Genomic DNA, 23,705 nt, shown 5'->3' with positions numbered 1-23,705 from the left:
TTAAAAAATGAAGAAGAGCCTGGTACAGTGGGTTGTGCCTATAATCCCAGCAGCATTTTGGGAGGCTGCAGTGGAAGGATTGCTTGAGGTCAGGGGTTCAAGGCTAGCCTGAGCCACATAGTGAGACCCCATCTCTACAAAAAATACAAAAATTAGCCGGGTATGGTTGTATACATCTGTAGTTCTAGCTGAGGTGGAAAGATCCCTTGGACCCAGGAGTTTGAGGCTGTGGTGAACTATGATCGTGCCACTGCACTCCAGCCTGGGTGGCAAAGTAAGACCCTATCTCCAATCAATCAATCAATCAATCAATAAATAAATAAATGGCAGAGTCATGGTGGCATAGAGGTTGCTGAATTGAAAATTTGGTATAGAAAAACAAAAGAGATAATTTAAGGTTAATTGCACACAGAAGCTATGGTGGGAGTTGATTTCTCTGAGCACAGACTGGAAGAGAGGTTCTCAACCTTGCATTTAAGTTTTACGTGGAATACAGCACATAAAACTGCTTACGCCCACAGGAGGATATTGTTGTCCTCATCTTGCACTGTGTCTAGATGAACAAAAAGTTGGGGATTACTGGCCTAAATGGTATAGAAAAAAATGAAATTGAATAAGTCAAGCCAAACCTGCAAAAATATCAGTTGTTGGACTTTAGCTAAAGGGTTTAAGAATAATGTATTATAAGATTTCCGAGAAGCAGTTGGTCTGTGGTTCAGTTGAGTATTTCGTAGAGCACAGTTTTTATCTGGAGCTGTACGTACAGCCGTCATGAAAAGAGTGCCCCAAGGACCTAGATCTGGACTTAGACACTCGGCAAAGTAATAAAAACAGATTGAAACTATAGAAAGCCAACTCAACAAGATAAAGTGGTATTCAACTGGGTTCCTTGTCTAAGCTCAGTATTTATAATTTTTTTATTTGTATGTTATTCATCCAATAAAACTCCTCAGTCATTAGTAAAAGTAGACTTTCTTGTATTACATTATATTATATGAGTTCTTAAAAGTAGAGAATATATGTTGGTAATCTCTGTGTCTAATAATCTACTTCATAGATTCATAGAACCCACCTGGTATTTTCATTGAACCTAACTAAAGAACTGTTGAATAACTGAATGTGATGTGCTAGAGGCTCGGTATAAAGAACTCAGGCTTTAATATGGAAATGCTGAGTGACATAACACATAGGGTAGTAATAGAAGTGACTTAGCAATGAATTTAGAGGGCTATTTTTTCTTAAAGCGTCTCTGTTAATTTCATTAATGTTAAGTAAAAAAATCTGCTATTTTTAGTGAAAGATACATTGTCTTAAGGAAATTTTCTGTGCATAGATAAGTTATTTGCTATGATTTCTTGATTTCCTCGAAAGTCAGCTTTGTTTTAAATTCAAGCTCTCATTTTGACAGTTAATGATGACAAGCTTAAAAAACAACTCACTTTGACCTGTCAACCTTTTAAGAGGATAACAACTTATATTTTAAAATAGACCACTGTTTTAGAAATTGAAGTCAGAAATTTAACTTTTGAATTCATTGATTATTATCCAATCCTGTTGTCAATACCTGTTTTATCTTTACAGAAATTAAAGAAAACCCCATTATTAAACAGTTAGAGCCTTATTTAGCTTCACAGAGTGAAATAGTGACATAGCATTACAGTAAATAGGTATTTTTGTTTGTTTTTAATGCCTATATTGATGACCCTTAGATTGTATTTCTTTTTTAATGTCTTTTTATTTTTTTTTTTGAGACAGGGTCTCACTCTGTCAGGCTAGAGTACAGTGGCGTGATCACAGCTCACTGCGGCCAGATCCATTTTATATAAACAAAACAATTCCATATGAAATGTCTATCTCACTGAACAAGCATGTCATTGAACTATTTTAAAAACCATTGAATTACTATTCTTACAGCTACAAAGATACCAGTGAATGTCAGAGTTCCATTTTCTCTATTTGACCTTAGCTCAAATATATTTATATTTCACTTTCAGTATCTAAACTTAGAATCCATTTTTGTGTTCATGAAATACCATATTGGACACCTACACATTGGAACTATATCATAGAATGTTTGGGATTTGATAGCCATGATTTAACTCATATCATGCATTTATTTACTCTTCCCCTTGTTTATAAGCTAAGTCATTGTTTTTAAAATTACAAGTTACAATGCACAGTTTAGTGACTCAGGACCAGCAAAGTTATTTTGCTTTGCTTTGTTTCTTTTTTTTAATTTTAACTATATATTGTGAATGTATTTCTACTAGTAAGTTTAAGTATTATTTCTCAAAATACTTGGTTTAGTTTCATACACATAAATACAAGTGTGTGTGCATATGCTCGTTCACTATGTGAAGTATTTCTCACGATGAGTTGCCATCAGAGAAGTAGAAAAAGCTTTTGGTGCCAGGTACGGTGGCTCCAGACTGTAATCCCAGCACTTTGGGAGGCCAAGGCAGGAGAATTGCTTGAGGCCAGGAGTTTAAGACCAGCTTGGGCAACATAGTAAGACCCTGTCTCTAGAAAAATAAAAATCAAAAAATTAACCAGATATGACAGCATGTGCCTGTACTCTTAGCTACCCAGGAGGCTAAGGCAGGAGGATAACCTGATCCCAGAAGGTCAAGGCTGCAGTGATCTATGATCATACCACTGCACTCCAGCCTGGGTGACAGAGTGAGACCCTGTCTCTCAAAACAAAACAAAACAAAACAAAAAACTATTGCTCTGTTACCTTCAGGTCAGTGAAAATAAAGGCCATTATTGGTCTAAAATCCTTACTTTGTTTTATAGAGTTTGAGGCCTAGGAGTGTAAAATTTATGCAATTTTAACTTTATTGTAATTTAGATCATGGCTCTTTCTTTGTTGTTGTTCTCTTAAATCTGTGGAAAACTGAGCCTTGCTTGAGTTACTGAAGTATTTTATTTCAAAAGCATCATGACACTAGAAAGTAAACCAAGTGATTGCACAGTCCAACATTAGTCCTTGTACATGGCATTCTGGCATTCATTTTTATGTACCTTTTAACGTTCTTTTGGCTTCATTTTATTATCGGGGTTTTTCTTTTTACTTGGCTCTTATAATAATACTTGCAATATGTGTATTTTATATATATATATATATATATATATATATATATATATTTGCTGTAGATACAATGAAATCATTTTTAACCAACCTGTCTTAGTCTATTTTGCATTGCTATAATATAAAGGAATACTAGAGGCTGGGTAATTTATAAAGAGAAGAGATTTGTTTAGCTCATGGTTCTGCAGGCTGTACAAGAAGTATGGTGTTAGCATCTGCTTCTGGTAAGGACTTCAGAAAGCTTCCAGTCATGGTAGAAGGGAAAGAAGAACAAGCATCATGTGGCAAGAGGGGAGGAGGCACCAGGCTATTTTCAACAGTCAGATTTTTTGGAAACTAATAGTGAGAAGTCACTCATTACCATGAGGATGACATGAAGCCATTCATGAGCGATCTGCCTCCATGACCCAAAACCTCCCACCAGGTCCTCTCTACAACATTGGGGATTAAATTTCAACATCAGATTTGGAGGGGACAAATATTTAAACTATAGCACAGGCCAAGATCAAATAAACAACCACAACCAGCTACCACTTCATACCCTAGGATGGCTATGTTCTAAAAGAGAATAACAAGTGTTGGTGAGCAGGTAGGAAAATTGAAACTCTCCTTCATTGGTAATGGGAATACAGAATTGTGCAGCTGCTATGGAACATAGTTTGGCAACACTGTAAAATGTTAAACAGAGTTATGTGACCCAAGAATTCCACTCCTAGGTATACACCCTAGGAGAAATGAAAACAGACATCCACACAAAAATATACTTATAGCAACATTATTCATAATAGCCAGAAGAAATAACCCAATTGTCTATCAACTGATAAATGGATTTTTAAAAAGTGGCATATCCATACAAAGGAATATTATTTAACCAAGAAAAGGAATGAAGTACTATACATACTACAACGTGGATGAACCTTGAAAACATGCAAAGTCAAAGAGGCTGATCACAGTCAACTACATAGACAGTTCTCCTGCCTCAGTCACCCAAATAGCTGGGACTACAGGCATGTGCCATTACACCTGGCTAATTTTTGTATTTTTTTTTTAGTAGAGATGGTATATGAATTATATTCCAGTGAAGCTATTTTTTAAAAGAACTATCACTACTCTTTCTAAAAAATATATTCATTAAAAGTATTATTAGGCCGGGCGCAGTGGCTCACGCCTGTAATCCCAGCACTTTGGGAGGCCGAGGCGGGTGGATCACGAGGTCAAGAGATCGAGACCATCCTGGTCAACATGGTGAAACCCCGTCTCTACTAAAAATACAAAAAATTAGCTGGGCATGGTGGCGCGTGCCTGTAATCCCAGCTACTCAGGAGGCTGAGGCAGGAGAATTGCCTGAACCCAGGAGGCGGAGGTTGCGGTGAGCCGAGATTGTGTCATTGCACACCAGCCTGGGTAACAAGAGCGAAACTCCGTCCCAAAAAAAAAAAAAAAAAAAAAAAAGTATTATTAGTTTATGTTTTTGGACAATGTATAAAGATAATTTTGTGATATCAACAACTGAAAGGGGTGGGGAGAACTATTAAAAGAGCAGAGTTTTTGTTATTGAAGTTAAGCTAGTATAAATTCAGATTAGGGTGTTATAACTTTAGGATGTTAAATGTAATCCCCCACAGTAACCACAAGAAACTATCGAAAGGATATACACCAAAGGAAACAAGAAAGGAATTTAAATTATTCGCCACAAAATAAAAATCAACTAAACACAAAAGAAGGTAGTAATGCAAGAAACAAGGGACAAAAAAACAATAAGGCACATGGAAAATAAATAGCAACATGACAAAATTAAGTCCCTTCTTTCAAGTAATGACTTTAAATATAAATGGATTAAACTTTCCAAAAGACAAATATTGGCAGAGTGAATTTAAAAAACATGATTCAACTATATGCTGTCTACAGGAGACTCACATTAGATCCAGAGTTGAAAATGAAAGGTTGGAAAAAGTTAGTATTCTATGCAAATATTAACCAAAAGAGAGTTGTACTAAAATCAGACATAATAGACATTAAATCAAAAAAGATTATAAGAGATAAAGAAGGACATCACAGATTAATAGAAGTCTCCATACAGCAACAAGAGACAGCAGCTATAAATATTTATCTACCAAATAACTGATTCTCAAAATATATGAAGCAAAAGTGGACTGAATTGAAGAGAGAAATTGAAAGTCCTACAGTAATGGCTGAACACTTTAATACTCCACTCAGTAGTGTTTAGAAGAATCAAACAGGAATAAGTAAGGAAACAGAGGAATTGCATAGCACAATTTAACCAGCTGGATCTAACAGACATATATAAGACACTCTACCTAATAAGAACAGCATACACATTCTTCTGAAGTCTATATAGAACATTTTCTAGGATGGACCATATTTTAGGCTGCAAACTAAGTCTCAACAGATTTTAAAAGAAAAATGTCACACAAAGCATTTTCTCTGACCACAGTGGGATGAAGTTAGAAATCAACAACAGAAGTAAAACTAGAAATTTAACAAAATTGTGGAAATTAAAGCACTCTTAACCAGCAGATCAAAGAAGGTGTCATGTACCACATAAAATATATATACATACTATGTACCTATGAAAATTGAAAATAAAAATAAATCACAAGGGAATATATAAAATACCTTTCTGGACATAGGGGCTGGCAAAGATTTCATGCTGAAGACACCAAAAGCAATTGCAACAAAAGCAAAAATTGACAAATGTGATCTAACTAAACTAGAGCTTTTGCACTGCAAAAGAAGCAATGTATCAATAGAGCAAACAGCCTATAGAATGAGAGAAAATACTTGGAAACAATACATCTGACAAAGGTTTGATATCCAGAATCTGTCAAGAATTTAAGATTTACAAACTATTGGGCATGGTGGCTCACACCTGTAATCACAGCCCTTTGGAGGCTGAGGTGGGCACATTGCCTGAGGTCCGCAATTTGAGACCAGCCTGGCCAACATGGTGAAACCCCAACTCTACTAAAAATACAAAAATTAACTGGGCATGGTGGCACATGCCTGTAATCCCAGCTCAGGGGAGGCTGAGGCACAAGAATCACTTGAACCCAGGGAGTGAAGGTTGCAGTGAGCCAAGACCATGCCGTTGCACTGCAGCCTGGGTGACAGTGAGACTCTGTACCCTCCACCCCCAAAAAAATTTTACAAGCAAAAAACAGCCCCATTAAAAAGTGGGCAAAGACATGAACAGACACTTTTCAAAAGAAGATGTACATGCAGCCAACAGATATATGAAAAATGCTCAGTATCACTAATCATAAGAAAAATGCAAATTAAAACCACAATGAGTTACCATCTCACACCAGTTAGAATGGCTAGTATTAAAAAGTCAGGCCAGGCACAGTTGCTCACACCTGTAATCCCAGCACTTTGGGAGGCCAAGGTGGGCAGATTGCATGAACTCAGGAGAGTTTAAGACCAGCCTGGTCAACATGACAAGACCCTGTCTCTACCAAAAATGCAAAAAAATAACCAGGCTTGGTGGTGTTCACCTATGGTCCAGCTGTTGAGGAGGCTGAGGCAAGAGGATTTGAGCCTGGGCTGGCAGGGAGGAGGCATGCAGAAGTTGCAGTGAGCCAAGATGGTGCCATTGGACTCCAGTCTGGGTGACAGAGCAAGGCTCTGTCTCAAAAAAAATTAATAAATAACAGATACTGTAGTCAGGTTGCAGAGAAAAGGGAATGCTTATTCAGTGTTGGTAGGAGTGTATATTAGTTAAACCATTGTGGAAAGTAGCGTGGCAATTTCTCAAAGAACTTAACTACCATTCAACTGAGCAATCTTACGACAGGGTATATACCCATAGAAATACAAATCATTCTACCATAAGTACACATGCTGCCATATCTTCATGGCAGCACTGTTCACAATAGCAAAGACGTGGAATCAACCTAATGCACATCAATGGACTGGGACTGGTTAAAGAAAATGTGGCACATATATATAATGGAACACTATGTGGCCATAAAAAGGAATGAGATTGTGTCCTTTGCAGGAACATGGATGGAGCTGGAGGCCATTATCCTTACCAAACTAATGTGGCATCAGAAAACCAAATACTACATGTTCTCACTTATAAGTGGGAACAAATTAATGAGAACCAATGGGCACAACAAAGAAAACAACAGACACTGGAGACAACTAGAGTGGGGAGGAGGAGAGGGGGGAAGGGGTTGAAACAGTAACTGTCAGGTGCTACACTTAATACCTGGGTGACAGGATCAGTCATACACCAAACCCCAGCATGTTGCAATATACCCATGTAACAAACCTGCACATGTACTCCCGAATCTAAAATAAAAGTCAAAATTATATCTAGGGAGGAGAGGAGGAGAGAGGAGAGTGGGAGGAGGGAGAGGATAGGAACAATAACCATCAGGTACTATGCTTAGTACCTGGTTGATGAAATGGTCTGTACATGAGACCCCCATGACATGAGTTTGCCTATGTTAACAAGTTTGCCTATGTTAACCTGCCCATGTGCCCCAGACCTAAAATAAAAGTTAAAAAAATTAAGAATTTTAACTCAAAACAGATCATAGACTAAAATGTAAAACATAAAGTACTAAGACTCTTAGAAGAAAAAGGAGGGGAAGATCTTCAGGCGGATATGAAGAGAGGTTCATTAATGGGTCCAGATATACAGTTTGATAGAAAAAAAATAAGATCTGCCAGGCACAGTGGCTCACACCTATAATCCCAGCACTTTGGGAAGCTGAGGTGGGCGGATCACCTGAGGTCAGGAGTTTGAGATCAGCCTGGCCAGCATGGTGAAAAGCCATCTCTACTAAAAATACAAAAAAAGTAGCCAGGCCTGGTGGCAGGTGCCTGTAATCCCAGCTGTTCAGGAGGCTGAGGCAAGAGAATCGCTTGAAACCAGGAGTCAGGGGTTGCAGTGAGCCAGGATTGTGCCACTGCACTCCAACCTGGGAGACAGAGCGGGACTTCATCTCAGAAAAAAATAAGATCTGTCTGATAGATCAGTAAGGTGACTATAGTTTACAATCATCGGTCGTGTATTTCAGAATAGCTAGAAGAGAATAATTGGAATGTTCTAGCATAAAAGAAATATTTAAGGTGATGGATATACCAATTACACTGATTTGATTTTTACAAATCATATGAATATTAAATAACTAATCTACCCTGAAAATTTTTAAAAATAAAATGTTTGATTAACAATTTTGAGGAAAAAAAAGCAAATACAGATGAATGAAAATAAAAACACAATGTACCAAAACTTATGGGACACAGCAAATTCAGTGAAGCAGTGCTAAGGGGGAAATGTATAGCTATAAACACATTTAAAAAACAAGAAAGATCTTAAATCAGCAATCTAACTTCACACCTTATAGGATTAGAGAAAGAAGAATAAATGCAAAACTAGTAGAAGGAGGGAAATAATAAAGATTAGAGCAGATAATCAAAATAGATATTTGATAAACAAAATAGATAATAGAAAAAATGATAAAATCAACAAAACCAAAAATTGGTTATTTGAAAAGATCAACAAAATTGACAAACCTTTAGCTAGATGGACTAAGAAAGAAAGAAGACTCAAATTACTAAAATCAAAAATGAAAGTAGGAACATTAGTACCAATTTCACAGAAATAACAATTATAAAAGAGTACCATGGGCAGTTGTACACTAACAAGTTGGGTAACCTAGATAAAATGGAGACATTTCTAGAAACACAAAATCTACCAAAACTAAACCACAAAGAAATAGAAAATAATGAGACTGAGTCAGTAATTTTAAATTTCCCAACAAAGGAAAGACCTGAACTGGATGGCTTCACTGGCAAATTCTACCAAACATTTAACAGCCATACTTCACAATCGTCTCAAAAAGAAACTGAAGAAGGAACACTCCCTAACTCATTCTGTGAGACCAGCATTACCCTGATACCCTGATAGACAGACAAAGACACTGCAAGAAAAGAAAACCACAAATCAATATCCTTTATGAATGTTAATGCAAAAAGCTTCAACAAAATCCTAGAAAAATGAATTTAGCAGCATATTAAAAGGATCCTATACCATAACCAAGTGGGATGTATTCCTAGAGTACACGGATGGTTCAATATACAAAATCAATCAGTATGATAACACATTAACAGAATGGAGAAAATCCACATGACCATTTAAATCATACAGAATGATCATAATGTAGAAAAAAGCATTTGACAAAATTTAACATCCTTTCATCCTAAAGACATTCAACAAACTGGAAATAAAGGAAACTACATCAACATAATAAAAGCTATATATGAAAACCCACAGCAAACATCATTCTCAATAGTAAAAGACTTAAGTTTTTTATGTAACATAAGGAAGTAGGCAAGGATGCCTACTTTCAGCACTTCTATTCAACATACTACTGGAAGTCTTTGTCAGAGCAATTAGGCAAGAAAAAGAAATTAGTCATGTAATTGGAAAGGACGAGGTAATTCAGCAAATTAGCAAGATACAAAATCAATACACAAAAATCAGTTGTATTTCTGTATACTAGCCACATATCCAAAAAGGGAATTACAAAAACAATTCCATATACAATAGCATCACAAAGGACTAAATGCTTAGGAATTGACTGAAGAGATGAAAGACTTGTAGTACAATGAAAACTATAAAACATTTCTGAAAGAAATTAGAGATGATACAAATAAATGGAAAGGCATTCTATGATCATGGGTCAGAAGATAATATTATTAAGATGTCAATACCCAAAGCAATGTACAGATTTAATGCAATCCCTATCAAAATTCCAATGACATTTTTTACACAAATAGAAAACCCATTCTAAAATTAGAATCTCAGGGGACCTCAAATAGCCAAAACAATCCTGAAAAGAGCAAAGCTGGAGAATTCACATTTCCTCATTTCAAAACTTAGTACAAAACTATAGCAAACAAAGCATTGTGATACTGGCATATAGGCCAGGCATGGTGTGGCTCACTTCTGTAATCCCAGTACTTTGGGAGACTGAAGCAGGAGGATTATGTGAGTCCGGGAGTTTGAGACTAGCCTGGGCACCATAGTGAGAACCCATCTCTATAAAGAAAAACACACAAACATATAGGCTAATGGAATAGAATAGAGAATACAGCAATAAATCCTTGCATGTATTGGTCAACTGGTTTTCAACAAGGCTGCCAAGACCACTGAATGGGGAAAAAATATTTTAAATAAAAGGTACTGGGAAAACAGGCCACATGCAAAAGAATAAAGTTGGACACCAACTTTGTACCATATACTAAAAATAACTCAGAATGGATCTTTGACCTAAATGTAATACCTAAACTATAAAACTCTTAGAGGAAAACCTAGGGCAAAAGATTCATTGCATTGGATCTGCCAGTGATTTCTAGGATATAAAACCTAAAGCACAGCCAACAAAAGAAAAATAGACAAATTGGACTTCATTAACATTTTTAAAGTTTCTGCACTAAAAGACTATCAACAGAGTAAAATGGCAGTTCACAGAATGGGAGAAAATATTTGCAACTCATATATCTGATAAAGGAATTAATATCCAGAATAGATAGAGAACTTTTAAAACTCAACAACCAGCAAACAACCCAATTCAAAAATGGGCAAAGGACTTGAATAGACATTTCTTCAAAGAAGGTATAAATGGCCAGTAAGCCCATGAAAAGATACTCAACATCATTAATCATTAGGGAAATGCAAATTAAAACTACAGCAAAATTTGATTACATTCTAACAGTGGAATGTTAGCCTTAAAAAGGAAGAGATTCTACCACAGGCTATAACACATGAACCTTCATGCTACATGAAATAAACCAGTCACAAAACGACAAATAGTATATGATTCTACTTATGTAAAGTACAAGGAGTATTCAAATTCATAGAGATAAAAAATAGAATGGTGGTTGCCAGGGGCTGGAGGGAGAGGAAGGGGTGTTAGTGTTTAATGGGCACAGAGTTGAGTTGTGCCAAATGAAAAGAGTTCTGAAGATTGCTGTTGGTGGTAGTTGCACAACAATGTGAATGTACTTAAGACCACTGAACTGTACACTTGAAAATAACTAAGGGGCTGGGTGCTGACACTCCGTCCCCTGCTGTCTCGGTCCCCTCTGGACTTTGGGCACTGATGAACATGGGAAGGAGTCATGGTGAGGGTGGCCAAGGGCAGCATTGGTCCAGGTCCGCAGGCACCCCTCAGCACAAACACCCTAGGCACCATGGATGGCATGTTGATGGCAGGAGGTCCCCTATGAAACCCACCTTCAAGCCAGAAACAACCTGAAACTTCGGGTTTGGGCTGCCAGTTCTAGGTGAAGTTCTTGGCCCAAAGTAAGGACTTCATTGATGACCATTCAGCCAATCAGATGATGCTTTTTCCACACCCACCAGGAAAAAGCTCCTTTCTGAGCCCATAAAAACCCAGAACTCACCCACACTCAGACATCAGGACTACCAGCTGTGGGAAGGTATTACCCACTTCAGTTCTCCATTATGTTGAGACAACCTGCCTGCAGAAAGGAGCTACCACTGTGGGTCTCCTCTCTGCTGAGAGTTGGACACTCATGGGGACGACCTGCCTGCAGAAAGGAGCTACTCACTTCAGGTCTCCTGAGAACTGTTCTGTCGCTCAAGGAAGCTCTTCTCCAACTTGCTCGCCGTCCAGTTGTCCACTTCATTCTTCCTGGACATGGGACAAGAACTTGGGACCACCTAATGGGAGGACTTAAATAGCTGTAACACAAACAGGGCTGAAACACACCCCTTGCTCACCACATTATGGGCAACAGAAGAGAAAAACTGCAGCCCTTCAAGGATCCCAGACCTAGGGGCTCCCTAAATCTGGGCTGTGACACCCTCTTTGGGGCTCTGCAGTTCCTAGTGCCTCCAAGCTTCCGGGCACCACCATGTTCCTTGGTTCCCACAGCATTAGCTGCATATGGTACACCTGGTCTAGCTGCAGTCTTGCATGGAGCTAGCACCTGTGCCAGCACATGGAGTTGCTCACTCTGCTGCAGTCAGCACACCTGGCTGTGCTCAGTGGCTAGACCTTGTGCTTGTTCACACACGCCTTGCCACTCTGCACCTGGATGGCCCTTGGCAGATGTGGAACCTGGGCCAGTAGTGTGAGCTGAGTGCAGCCTGCCAGACCAGGTGGGCAGAATGAGCCCAGTGGGCACAAGCAAAACTTGGACAAAGATGCCACTGGCCACAGAGAACAATGGACACTGGACTTGTTGATAGGGAAGCAAGAACAGCAGGGGTCAAAAATCTACCATACTGAGTAGGTGGAATGAGCCCAGCAGGTACGAGCAACACTCAGGCAGAAGATGCCACTGACCACAGAGGTTTCCAAATGGAAAAGTGACACCCCAGGGATCCCATGACACTATGATTGTGCTGTTGCACTCCAGCCTGGGCAACAGAGCAAGTCCCTGTTTCTAAAATAGAGAAAATTTGCAGAAATAATATAAAAAAGTCCCATGTAACCTCCACCCAGTTTCTTCAAATGTTAATTTTGTACCACATTTGCTTTATCATTCTCTCTATATATACTTTGTTTTTTGTTTTTTTTTTTTNAGTGCAGTGGTGTGATCTTGGCTCACTGCAACCTCTGACTCCGTGGTTCAGGCAGTTCTCCTGCCTCAGCCTCCCGAGTAGCTGGGATTACAGGCACGTACCACCATGCCCAGCTAATTTTTGTATTTTTAGTAGAGACAGTGTTTCACCATGTTGACCAGGGTGGTCTTGAGCTGACCTTGTGATCCGCCTGCCTCAGCCTCCCAAAGTGCTGGGATTACAGGAGTCAGCCACTGCACCCAGCCTTATATATTCATTTTAACTATAGAAACTACATATGTGTGTGTGTGTGTATATATATGCATGCACACACACACATTTTTTCCTGAACCATTTGAGTAAGTTGCAGCCACAATAGCCCTTTAAATACCTAGGTTGTACTTTTTAAAAATATAAAAACATTTTCTTATATAAGAAAATAACTTTTTGAAAAATTGCTTTTCTAAACCCTTAGAAAAAAAAGAAAATAATAAAAATCAAGAAATTAACACTTATGACAATAGTACTAGCTAACCCCTAGAAGTTATTCAAATGTCACGCATTTTCTAAGCACTGCCCTTTATTAGGAGAAGAAAATCCCAAATCATGAGCCATATTTGATTGTGAAATCTCTTTAGTCTTCTTTATTCTGGAACAGTTCCTCAGTGTTTTCTTGTCTTTCATTACCTTGATGAATATAAGCCAATTATTTTGTAGAATGCCTTTCCATTTGTTTATCTGATGTTTCCTCATAATTACAGTCAGATTATTCAGTTTTTTGCGGGCATACCCCAGAAGTGGTGTTGTGTTGTTTTCAGTGGATTATGTAGGAGGCGTGTGATGTATATGTAACCCATTACCAATGAAACTAATTTCTTCCAGAAAGTTACAGGTTTTTTTCTCTAATTATTTTATTTTAAGGAGATACTTAGGGCTATATAAATATCCTTTTACTCATTAGATTTTTACTCCCTTGCTCGCTTTAATATTCGTTGATGATTCTTGCTTGAATCACATATTACTCTGCTGGTTGCCACATGTTGATTTCCTCATTTCATCATCTCTTCAGGATGGTGCCTATGTCCCCATCTTCCCTTGAGTACTCCCTTACTTTCTGGTTCACCAAGTTGTTCCAGGATCATCTGGACTGTTCCTGCCCCAAAGTTTGATTCAGCAGTTTTGCCAGAAAGCTCTGGTTCTTTCTAGTAGGGAATGATGTGTAAACACCAACATCTCAGTGCTACATGTGCTCAGTTGCTACTAATCCTCTCAGTGGCCAAAGCCAGGAAACAGGTATCTTTATCTTTATATCTGTATATATTAACAACCATGTTTAGAGCCTTTGTTTTTACTTCAGTGTTAAGAAACAAAACACAAGTATTGTTAAGCTAGACCAGTGATTTTTATACATTAAATGTAAGAATTCCAAAAATCAATTCATGACTGTATAATTATAAGATCATATTTGAATCTATGTTGTAAAACATTTGGGCCCCAAATCAAACATCATGTGTCATTTAATAATTTGTATGTCAGTAAATCATGCCTTCTCTTACATGATTTAAAGTAAGTTGAGTAACGTATTAATGAGTGAGGAAAAGTTGGAAAATTATAATGCCATATCAACAGTAGTAATGTAAATTAAGGTATTTTTACCTACTTGATTACACACCATGCAGAAGTCACAAAATTTTTACCAATATTCTTAAAGAGGGTATAGGAAGGATTATGAATTGCTACACAAAGTCAGTGAATTAAAAAAAAATTGAACACTTTCACCTGGAAGATAAGATTCCAATTCCCTTTCTCAACGTGCAAGAGCCTTCATGGCCTGACCACACTTCACCCCCAGTGCCTCTGCAGTCTCTTCTATGCCCTTCTCTCCCTCTAAGCATCCTGTCATCTGGGCATATGGGTTCATCTCATAGATCCTTACGTACTAATATGATTGACATGCCATTCTCTCTCACCTACCTGGAAAGATCTGATGTATCTCTCAGGTTCCAGATCACATATTACCTGTTCTATAGAATCTTCCAGGAATAATTACTTCTTCTTTGCTCATGGTAGTTCTTATATTCTATTCTAATTGCTTATTTCTATATTCCTTGTTAGATCTGTCTTCCTTTAAAACAGACACTTTATCTTCCTTGCATGGATTTGTCAGTTTCAGTATTCTAAACTTGATAATTTTTAAATGCTTTAGATCACCACATCTAAAACATTTAAAGTGACTACTAAGAAACCTAGTGCTCGCTCCAGCAGTACATATACTAAAAGTGGAATGAGGCCAGGCACAGTGGGTCACGTCTGTAATGCCAGCACTTTGGAAGGCCAGGGTGGGGGCATCACTGGGGCCTAGGAGTTCAAGAGCAGTTTAGGCAACATAGCGAGACCTCATCTCTACAAATAATAACTTTAAAAAATTAGGTGGCCATGGTAGCACATGCTTGTAGTCCCAGCTAGTAGAGAGGCTACGGCTAGAGAATCACTTGAGCCCAGGAGGTCGATCACACCAGGATAAGGCTAGAGGATCACTTGAGCCCAGGGGTTTGAGGCTCAGTGAGCCATGATCACACCAGCCTGGGCAACATAGTGAGACCCTCATCTCAAAAAAATTAGAACGAAACAGAGAAGAGTAGCATGGCCCATGAATTTTTTTTGTTTGTTTTTTGAGATGGAGTCTCGCTCTGTCACCCAGGTTGGAGTGCAGTGGTGTGATATCAGCTCACTGAAACCTCTACTTCCTGGGTTCAGGCGATTCTCCTACCTCAGCCACCAAAGTGGCTGGGACTACAGGCATGTGCCACCATGCCTGGCTAACTTTTTTTGTATTTTTAGCAGAGACGGGGTTTTACTATGTTAGCCAGGATAGTCTCACTCTCCTGACCTCATGATCCACCCACTTCAGCCTCCCAAAGTGCTGAGATTACAGGCATGAGCCACTACACCCGGCCAAAAAAATTTTTTGTTCAAGAAAAAATGGCCAGGCGCAGTGGCTCATGCCTGTAGTCCCAGCATTTTGGCAGGCTGAGGCAGGAGGATCACTCGAGCCCAGAAGTTTGAATCCAGCAACAAAATGAGACCCAGTCTCTATTTAAAAAAAAAAAATAAGAAGAAAGGGAACCTCTGGTTTTCCTGGCGTTTTCTCTGGCATAGTAATGCTTAGGGCCCACCCCCACCACTTTGTTTTGGAATCTGAAATGTTCCCCTCAGCCCGGAGTCACTTAGCCATTCTACCCCCCACCCCCAACTCCTGCAACAGCTCTTCAGCCTCCCAGGACTCCGTCCAGGTCACTCATTTCTCTGGACTCCCCTTGGGGAGCCAGTGACCCCGAGCAGTAACAAGCACCCCTGTGTCATGATGATTATAGCACCAAGTGAGAGACAGTTTCTACAGAGGCAGTGCTGCTCTCTAGAAGGCCACATAGGCTCTCAGCTCTTTTCTGAAAGCTATTCTTCCTAATCCTTAAAGCATGTTTAATATTTATTTATTCTCGTAAGACTATTGAGGTAAACTTTACATTCTAAGAAATACAGGTTTAGAGAACATCTTTCTGCTGAGCTTATTATAGAGTTAATACAGTTGAGATGAGACTGAAACTGGACATTTGGTTGGGTAGAAAGCAATGGAGGTGTCAGTGAGCACCAGGGCAGTGAAGAGACCCACCTGGAAGAAGACTATGGCAAATGACTAGATTGGCAAAGTCTGACCAGTGGAGGGACTAGGTTACAGGGATGAGGGAATCAGCATTGGGAGCTCAGGGTATTAATATCCAAGACTAAAATAAAGGGGAAACTGGTGTCCACCCAGCAAGAATCCACAAAGTGATCTTCATGTTCCTTCATCAGGACCCATTGCCTCTTAATTGTTACTAGTCCCATCAGATATGTCTGTCAAGTTTGACTTTTACACCTGTTTAGCTCCATTATATTTGCTCACTTGCTTCATAATTAGTATTAGTTCTACGCTCCCCTATGTGTATGACTGACGTCAGTGAAGATCTAGTGTAGCCTACTGAAGGTTGTAATAAACATGCTTTGAAGTATTTTTAATTTTTAAAAAATTATTCTATCTCTATAAATCTAGTGACTGGTTTGATGTAACTAAAATTTAATTTTTTAATATGCGAAGGAAGTTGTCATAGCTAGAATATGATTTGACAGGTGTTGGCAGTTCTCCAAGCAACTTATTTTAAAAGTAGGTATTCCGGCCGGGCGTGGTGCCTCAAGCCTGTAATCCCAGCACTGTGGGAGGCCGAGGCGGGTGGATCACGAGGTCAAGAGATCGAGACCATCCTGGTCAACATGGTGAAACCCCGTCTCTACTAAAAATACAAAAAATTAGCTGGGCATGGTGGCGCGTGCCTGTAATCCCAGCGACTCAGGAAGCTAGGGCAGGAGAATTGCCTGAACCCGGGAGGCGGAGGTTGCGGTGAGCCGAGATCGCGCCATTGCACTCCAGCCTGGGTAACAAGAGTGAAACTCTGTCTCAAAAAAAAAAAAAAGTAGGTATTCCGAGAAAGAATATGCAGAAGTAAAGGTTTGATTGAAAACTCAGTTTAACACTGGGTCTGCTTTAAGATAATGTATGTGTCGTTTTTTTTCTGAGTACAATTTTTTTTTTATTTTTTTGAGATGGAGTCTCACTCTGTTGCCCAGACTGGAGTGCAGTGGCACCATCTCAGCTCACTGCAACCTCCACCTCCCCAGTTCAAGCAATTCTCCTGCCTCAGCATCCTGAGTAGCTGGGACTACAGGCATGCGCCACCACACCCAGCTAATTTTGGTATTTATAGTAGAGACGGGGTTTCACCATGTTAGCCAGGATGGTCTTGATCTCTTGACCTCATGATCCACCTGCCTCAGCCTCCCAAGGTGCTGGGATCACAGGCGTGAGCCATCGCACTTGGCCACAATTTTTTTAACTTTTAAGTTCAGGGGTACCTGTGCAGGTGTGTTATATAAATAAACTTGCATCATAGGGGTTTGTTGTACTGTTTATTTCATTACCTAGGTACTAACCCTAGTACCTAATAGTTATTTTTACTGATCCTCTCCCTCCTATCCTCTACCCTCAAGTGAACCCCAGTGTCTTTTGTTCCCACATTTGTGTCCATGTGGTCTCATCGTTTAGCTGCATTTATAGGTGAGAACATGCAGTATTTGGTTTTCTGTTCCTGTATTAGTTTGCTAAGGATAATAGCCTCCAGCTCCATCCATGTTCCCATGAAATACATGAACTCATTCTTTTTTATGGCTGCATAGTATTTCATGGCATATATGTACTACATTATTTTTACCCAGTCTGTCATTGATTGTCATTTAGGTTGATTCCAAATCTTTAATATTGTGAATATTCAAGTGCATGCATGTGTCTTTTAATAGTGGAAATATTAATATTATAGTTAGTACGGCAAAGTGTATATATCTCTCCTTTTTCTTTCTAGATCCTGGTTAGATAACAATGGGAAAAGTGCTGTTAAAAAGCTGAAGAACAGTTTGCCACTTAGAAAAGAACTAGATCGTTTAAAACATGAACTGTCTCATCAATTGCAACTCTCAGATATCAGGTAATAAAGAAGAGATTACCTAATTTAAAAATTAAAATGAATATGAATTACCTACTAATAAGCTTTTCAGCAGCTAAATATTTGCATCTTTAACTTTAGTGATTCTGATAACTGAGTACTCTTCAATTATCTTTATGAACATAATGAAATGTTCATCTAAGTAAGAAAACTCTTACTAATTTCTTGTTTTAAATATTGACGTAAGGCTGAGCACAGTGGCTCTTACCTGTAATCCCAGCACTTTGGGAGGCCGAGGTGGGAGGATCACTTGAGCCCAGGAGTTCAAGACTAGCCTGGGCAACATAAGGAGGCCCCATCTCTACAAAAACTTACAAAATTAGCTAGGCACTATGGCATGCACCTGTAGTCTCAGCTACTTGGGAGGCTGAGGGAAGAGGATCACTTAAGCCCAGGAGTTTGAGGCTGCAGTGAGCTATAATTGCATCACTGCACTCTAGCCTGGGTGATAGAGCATGACTTCATCTCAAATTATGTGTATGTTACTTAAGTAAGGTTTAAGTTTTTAGCATAATAAACTTTTAAATAATAAGTTTGTAAGAAAAATATCCTCTTCCATATACAGGTAATATATAAAAAGTAATTATGCCACCATCTTGTAAGATATTAAGGCCAGACACAGTAACTCATACCTGTAATTCTAGCACTTTGGGAGGCCAATGTGGGAGGATCACTTGAGGCCAGGAGTTTGAGACCAGCCTGGACAACATAGCAAGATCCCATCTCTAAATAATAATAATAATAAAGTGTTTTAAAAGATTGGTATTTGAGTTTAAAAAGAGGAGAGGAAAGAGAAAATGGATGTTGTATTCTTGGTTCTATATTATATAGCAGAACTTTTTCAGTAAGTATTCATAAACTTGGAAATTGCAGTTATATAAAGATCCATGCTGAAATTTATTGCAAAATAGATTTAACAGTTCTTAAAACTGTACGGAGAGAATAGGAGGAATCAGGTGATTCAGTCATGGACTTCCCATCTCTAGAACTCAGAAAAATCATCATCCAGTTTTCATGTTTAAACATCTTTGTTACTTTTTGCTATAGCCTGTTTTGTTGTTTTCAGCTCTCATTATTAGGACTTTTTTTCTTATATTAAACCAAATGACTATTTGTGTACCATAATAACATCTTTTTTCCCTGTGTTTACAGAGTACAGATGGTATTTACATGTTCTGTTCTTGTATAGCCAAATAATCATTTTATAAGATAATTCAGAATTTCAAAGCATTCTTTTAGGCTTCCATGTGTGGAATGTTTGAATGTATGCATATATCTGTTATTTTATCATCACCCTAATCATTTTCAGATTCAATTTTTATTATATGGTGTTCTTCCCATTCCATAGCCTATTAGCATAAACTTTTCTAACTAAAAACAAAATAGTAAGATCATTCCTTAAAGTTTTTAAGGTAAATAAATCAAGTTGCATGCAAATAACTTTTTCTAATAGTAATTTTAAAAGATCTGTCAGAGCGGACTAGGGCAAAGAAAATGAAAGGATTTCTTAAACATAAAAAGAATAATTTTACAGTATTATGGAGAAATTTATCAGCTTTAATTTATATGATGGTAAATGTCAATAGATGTAACCCAGCCGGGTGCGGTGGCTCACGCGTGTAATCCCAGCACTTTGGGAGGCTGAGGCAGGTGGATCATGAGGTCAGGCGTTCAAGACCAGCCTGACTAACATGGTAGAACCCTGTCTCTACTAAAAGTACAAAGATTAGCCAGGCGTGATAGCACAAGCCTATAATCCCAGCCTACTCAGGAGGCTGAGGCAGGAGAATCGCTTGAACCCGAAAGGCGGAGGTTTCAGTGAGCTGAGATCAGGCCACTGCACTTCAGCCTGGGCTGCAGAGTGAGACTCCATCTCAAAAAAAAAAAAAAAAGCTCTTTGGAGTATTCAATTTTTAAGGTGTAAAAGGGTCCTGAGACCATAGCATTTGAGGACCATGGGCATGAAGGGCTTCTTTACTTGCTAAAAAAAATTAGCCAAAACTCCAGCAAACATAAACATTAACTAATTACATTGTTTTTCATTCTAAACAGCCTATATAAACTATTTTTAATGAAAACAGCATTTACTACCTTTATCATATTTTTTAATTTCAAATAATCAAAAATTAATATTCTTTGAAATTATATTACTTTTTAAATTGTAGTTTAAAGAAAAAACAATTTTTAAGTAAGTTTTCATTTTATCAGAAATGACATTCATCAAAATCAGTATTAGGATAAAAGAAGAACCTAAGTTTCTTGAGAGCCCATTTTGAATGCCTGACTCCTTCACACACATTACCTCATTTGATGTCTACTACCTGTGCAGCAGGAAACATCCTCACTTTGCATGCATGAAAGTGAAAACCTTAGGAAGGCTAAAAGCAGGTTGTTCAAGGTCACAGAGCTGGTAAACCACAGAATTAGAATTCCAAGGTGGGTTTTCTGACATCACCCGAGACCAGTACTCTTCACAGTTACACAGCAGGGCCTCTGTCATGTCATTGTCAGGTTCCATGTGTCACTGAGGTTTAATATTAGTTTATAAAATGAGCAGATTACATGATTTCATCAAAATCCCTTTCTCTAGAATGAGATAAAAAGAAGCAGAAGTCAGGCGCTGTGGCTCACGCCTGTAACCTCAACACTGGGAGGCCAAGGCGGGCAGATAGCTTGACCCAACCCAGGAGTTCAAGACCAACCTGAGCAACATGGTGAAACCCTGTCTCTACAAGAAATTTTTTTAAAGTAGCTAGCCCTGGTGGCGCACGCCTGTAGTCCCAGCTACTTGTGAGGCTGAGGTAGGCGGATCGCTTGAGTAGAGGAGGTCAAAGCTGCAGTGAGCCATGATTACACCACTGCACTCCTGCCTGAGTGACAGAGCAAGACCCTGTCTCAAAAACAAAAAGAGAACCTGATAAACCTAACTGGAATTCCTAGTTGGAACTTGAACACAAAACAAAACCATCATCATTGTAACAATGTGAAAAAGAAAAATATTTTTTTCAAAGGTTTCCCATTTCATCATCTTATTTTTAAATAGAAACATTGTATATTTGCTTATTTTAAATCTTGGGCACCTAAACGTAGTAGTAATATTTCTGCCCTCTGGTAAATAATCCATTTTCCATTTGGTTGCTTTAAAAAGTAGCTAGCTTAGAAACATATGATCAATCAAAATGTGTTATGTGCCTGCTTTAGAAAGAAACTCATTGACTTCCCAAGGACTCTGGCAGTTGTGCTGAGTGCTCGGTCCTTCTTTGGGTGCCACTTGTTAACATTCCTGTGTGCTCTGTTGGTCTAGGTGGCAGAGGAGCTGGGGCATTGCCCACCGCTGTAGCCAGTTACATAGTTTAGGCCGCTTAGCACAGCAGAATTTGGAAACACTTAAAAAAGCAAAAGGTAAACATTTTCCACTTTCTTTTAAAATATCACTTAGCTGCTATGTACATCTATAAATTTTAATGGAAAACCAAGTAACTTTTTTACAGCTGAACTTTTAAATTTGTTCTTTGAATAAAGCAGTGGCATAAAGTTAGCCTTTAAGCTTCTACTGAATGTAATCCTGAGTTTATACACTAAATTTAATTATTTGCATAATGCTGAAAGAATGAAGCTCCTTGACCGTGACCAAAGGTTTTGTGTTTTATCATCAGGGTGTACAATCATATTTACAGACCGTTCCGGCATGAGTGCAGTGGGCCATGTGATGCTAGGAACAATGGACGTCCATCATCATTGGACAAAGGTAAGAAAGGGCCTTAAAATTAAAAACTCCTTATCACTCATATACTTTCATTTCCAACAATGCTATAATGTCAGTGAACTAAAAAAAAATGTTTTTAATCATAGTGTCAGCTGTTTTCAGATTAGATGCTTAAGTATCATGTACTTAAAATACTTAAGAGGAAAGACTGATTTTTAAGGCAGTATTTATCTGGTAATGTTGCCTTCTCTTCTGAAGCACAGCCTGAAAGCTTATATTCTGTTGTTTTGTTTTACTTTTTCTTAACAGATTTATTGAGGTATAACTGACATTTAGTAAACTGCACGTTTCTTTTGTGTTATTTGGTAAGTTTTGACATATATGTATGCCCATGAAGACATTTTTTTTGTTTTGTTTTTTGAGACGGAGTTTCGCTCTTGTTACCCAGGCTGGAGTGCAATGGCGCCATCTCGGCTCACCACAACCTCCGCCTCCTGGGTTCAGGCAATTCTCCTGCCTCAGCCTCCTGAGTAGCTGGGATTACAGGCACACGCCACCATGCCCAGCTGATTTTTTTGTATTTTTAGTAGAGACGGGGTTTCACCATGTTGACCAGGATGGTCTCGATCTCTTGACCTCATGATCCACCCACCTCGAAGACATTATTACAGTTAAGATAGCAAACGTATCCAACACCTGGGCATATATGTGAACATATGGCCCTTTGTAAGCTCCCCCTTCCATCACACAACCCCCCTCTCCAAGCAACCACTGGTCTGTTTTCTGTCACTATGGATTAGTTTTGGAGTTTTACGTAAGTGGAATCATAGGGCATGCAAACTTTTGGGTCTGGTTTCTTTCACTCACTTATTTTGAGATTCATCCATGCTGTTGCATGTATTGGGAGTTTATTCCTTTTTATTACTGTGTACTATTTTATTGTATAAATATACTACAGGTTTTTTTTTTTCATTCACCTGTTCATGGACATAGGGTTGTATCACTTTGGGACTGTTATAAATAAAGCTGCTATGAACATTTGTGTACAAATATGTGGACATATATTTCCTTTCTCTTGGGTTAATACCTAGAATAGAATGGCTGAATCATATGGTATTTTAACTTTTTAAAAAACTGCCAACACTTACTATGGTCATCTTTTTAATTTTAGTCAGTCTAATGCAAATTAAGCCTGCGATGAGATTGTGGTACAATCTCATTGTGGTACAATCTCATTGTAAGTTTAATTTGCATTTCTCTAATAATAAATAATAGTGAACATCTTTGCATGTGCTTATTTGCCATCCACCTACCTTCTTTAGTGAAGTATCTGTTCAAATCTAATCTTTATTTGGTAGAAAATATTAGCAAACCACATGTCTGACAAAGACATTGTATCTAGAATATATTTTAAAACTCTCAAATCTCAGCAGGAAAAAAAAAAAAAACAATCCGACTGAAAAAGGGCAATCTAAAACTCTCAAAATTTAGCAGTTAAAAATCGAACTAAAAAGGACAACTAAAGAAACCAATCCAACCAAAAAAGGTGACATGAAAAGACATGTCACCAAAGAGAATGTGCACATGACATGTAAGCACATAAAAACAGATTTATTAGCCAGGCGCAGTGGCTTACACCTGTAATCCCAGCATCTTCGGAGGCCGAGGCAGGTAAATCAAGAGGTCAGGAGATTGAGACTATCCTGACCAACATGGTGAAACCCTGTCTCTACTAAAATAAAAATAAAT

General features: G+C 38.4%; 1 protein-coding gene across 3 annotated transcripts in view; it reads left to right on the top strand.

Annotated features, from left to right (window-relative positions):
• TCAIM (T cell activation inhibitor, mitochondrial) overlaps positions 1–23,705 on the top strand; it is a 62,142-nt gene that overhangs the window by 25,785 nt on the left and 12,652 nt on the right. For all 3 annotated transcript variants that reach the window (XM_017522361.2, XM_017522351.1, XM_037733151.1), the window contains exons 6-8: positions 18,110–18,232; positions 21,555–21,652; positions 21,907–21,998. In XM_017522361.2, the coding sequence (XP_017377850.1) occupies positions 18,110–18,232; positions 21,555–21,652; positions 21,907–21,998 (313 nt within the window). The remainder of the gene's footprint in view (positions 1–18,109; positions 18,233–21,554; positions 21,653–21,906; positions 21,999–23,705) is intronic.

The sequence above is a fragment of the Cebus imitator genome, unplaced genomic scaffold, assembly GCF_001604975.1.
Source record: "Cebus imitator isolate Cc_AM_T3 unplaced genomic scaffold, Cebus_imitator-1.0 Scaffold0, whole genome shotgun sequence".
NCBI lineage: Eukaryota > Metazoa > Chordata > Mammalia > Primates > Cebidae > Cebus > Cebus imitator.
This window is presented reverse-complemented; position numbering and strand designations above follow the sequence as displayed.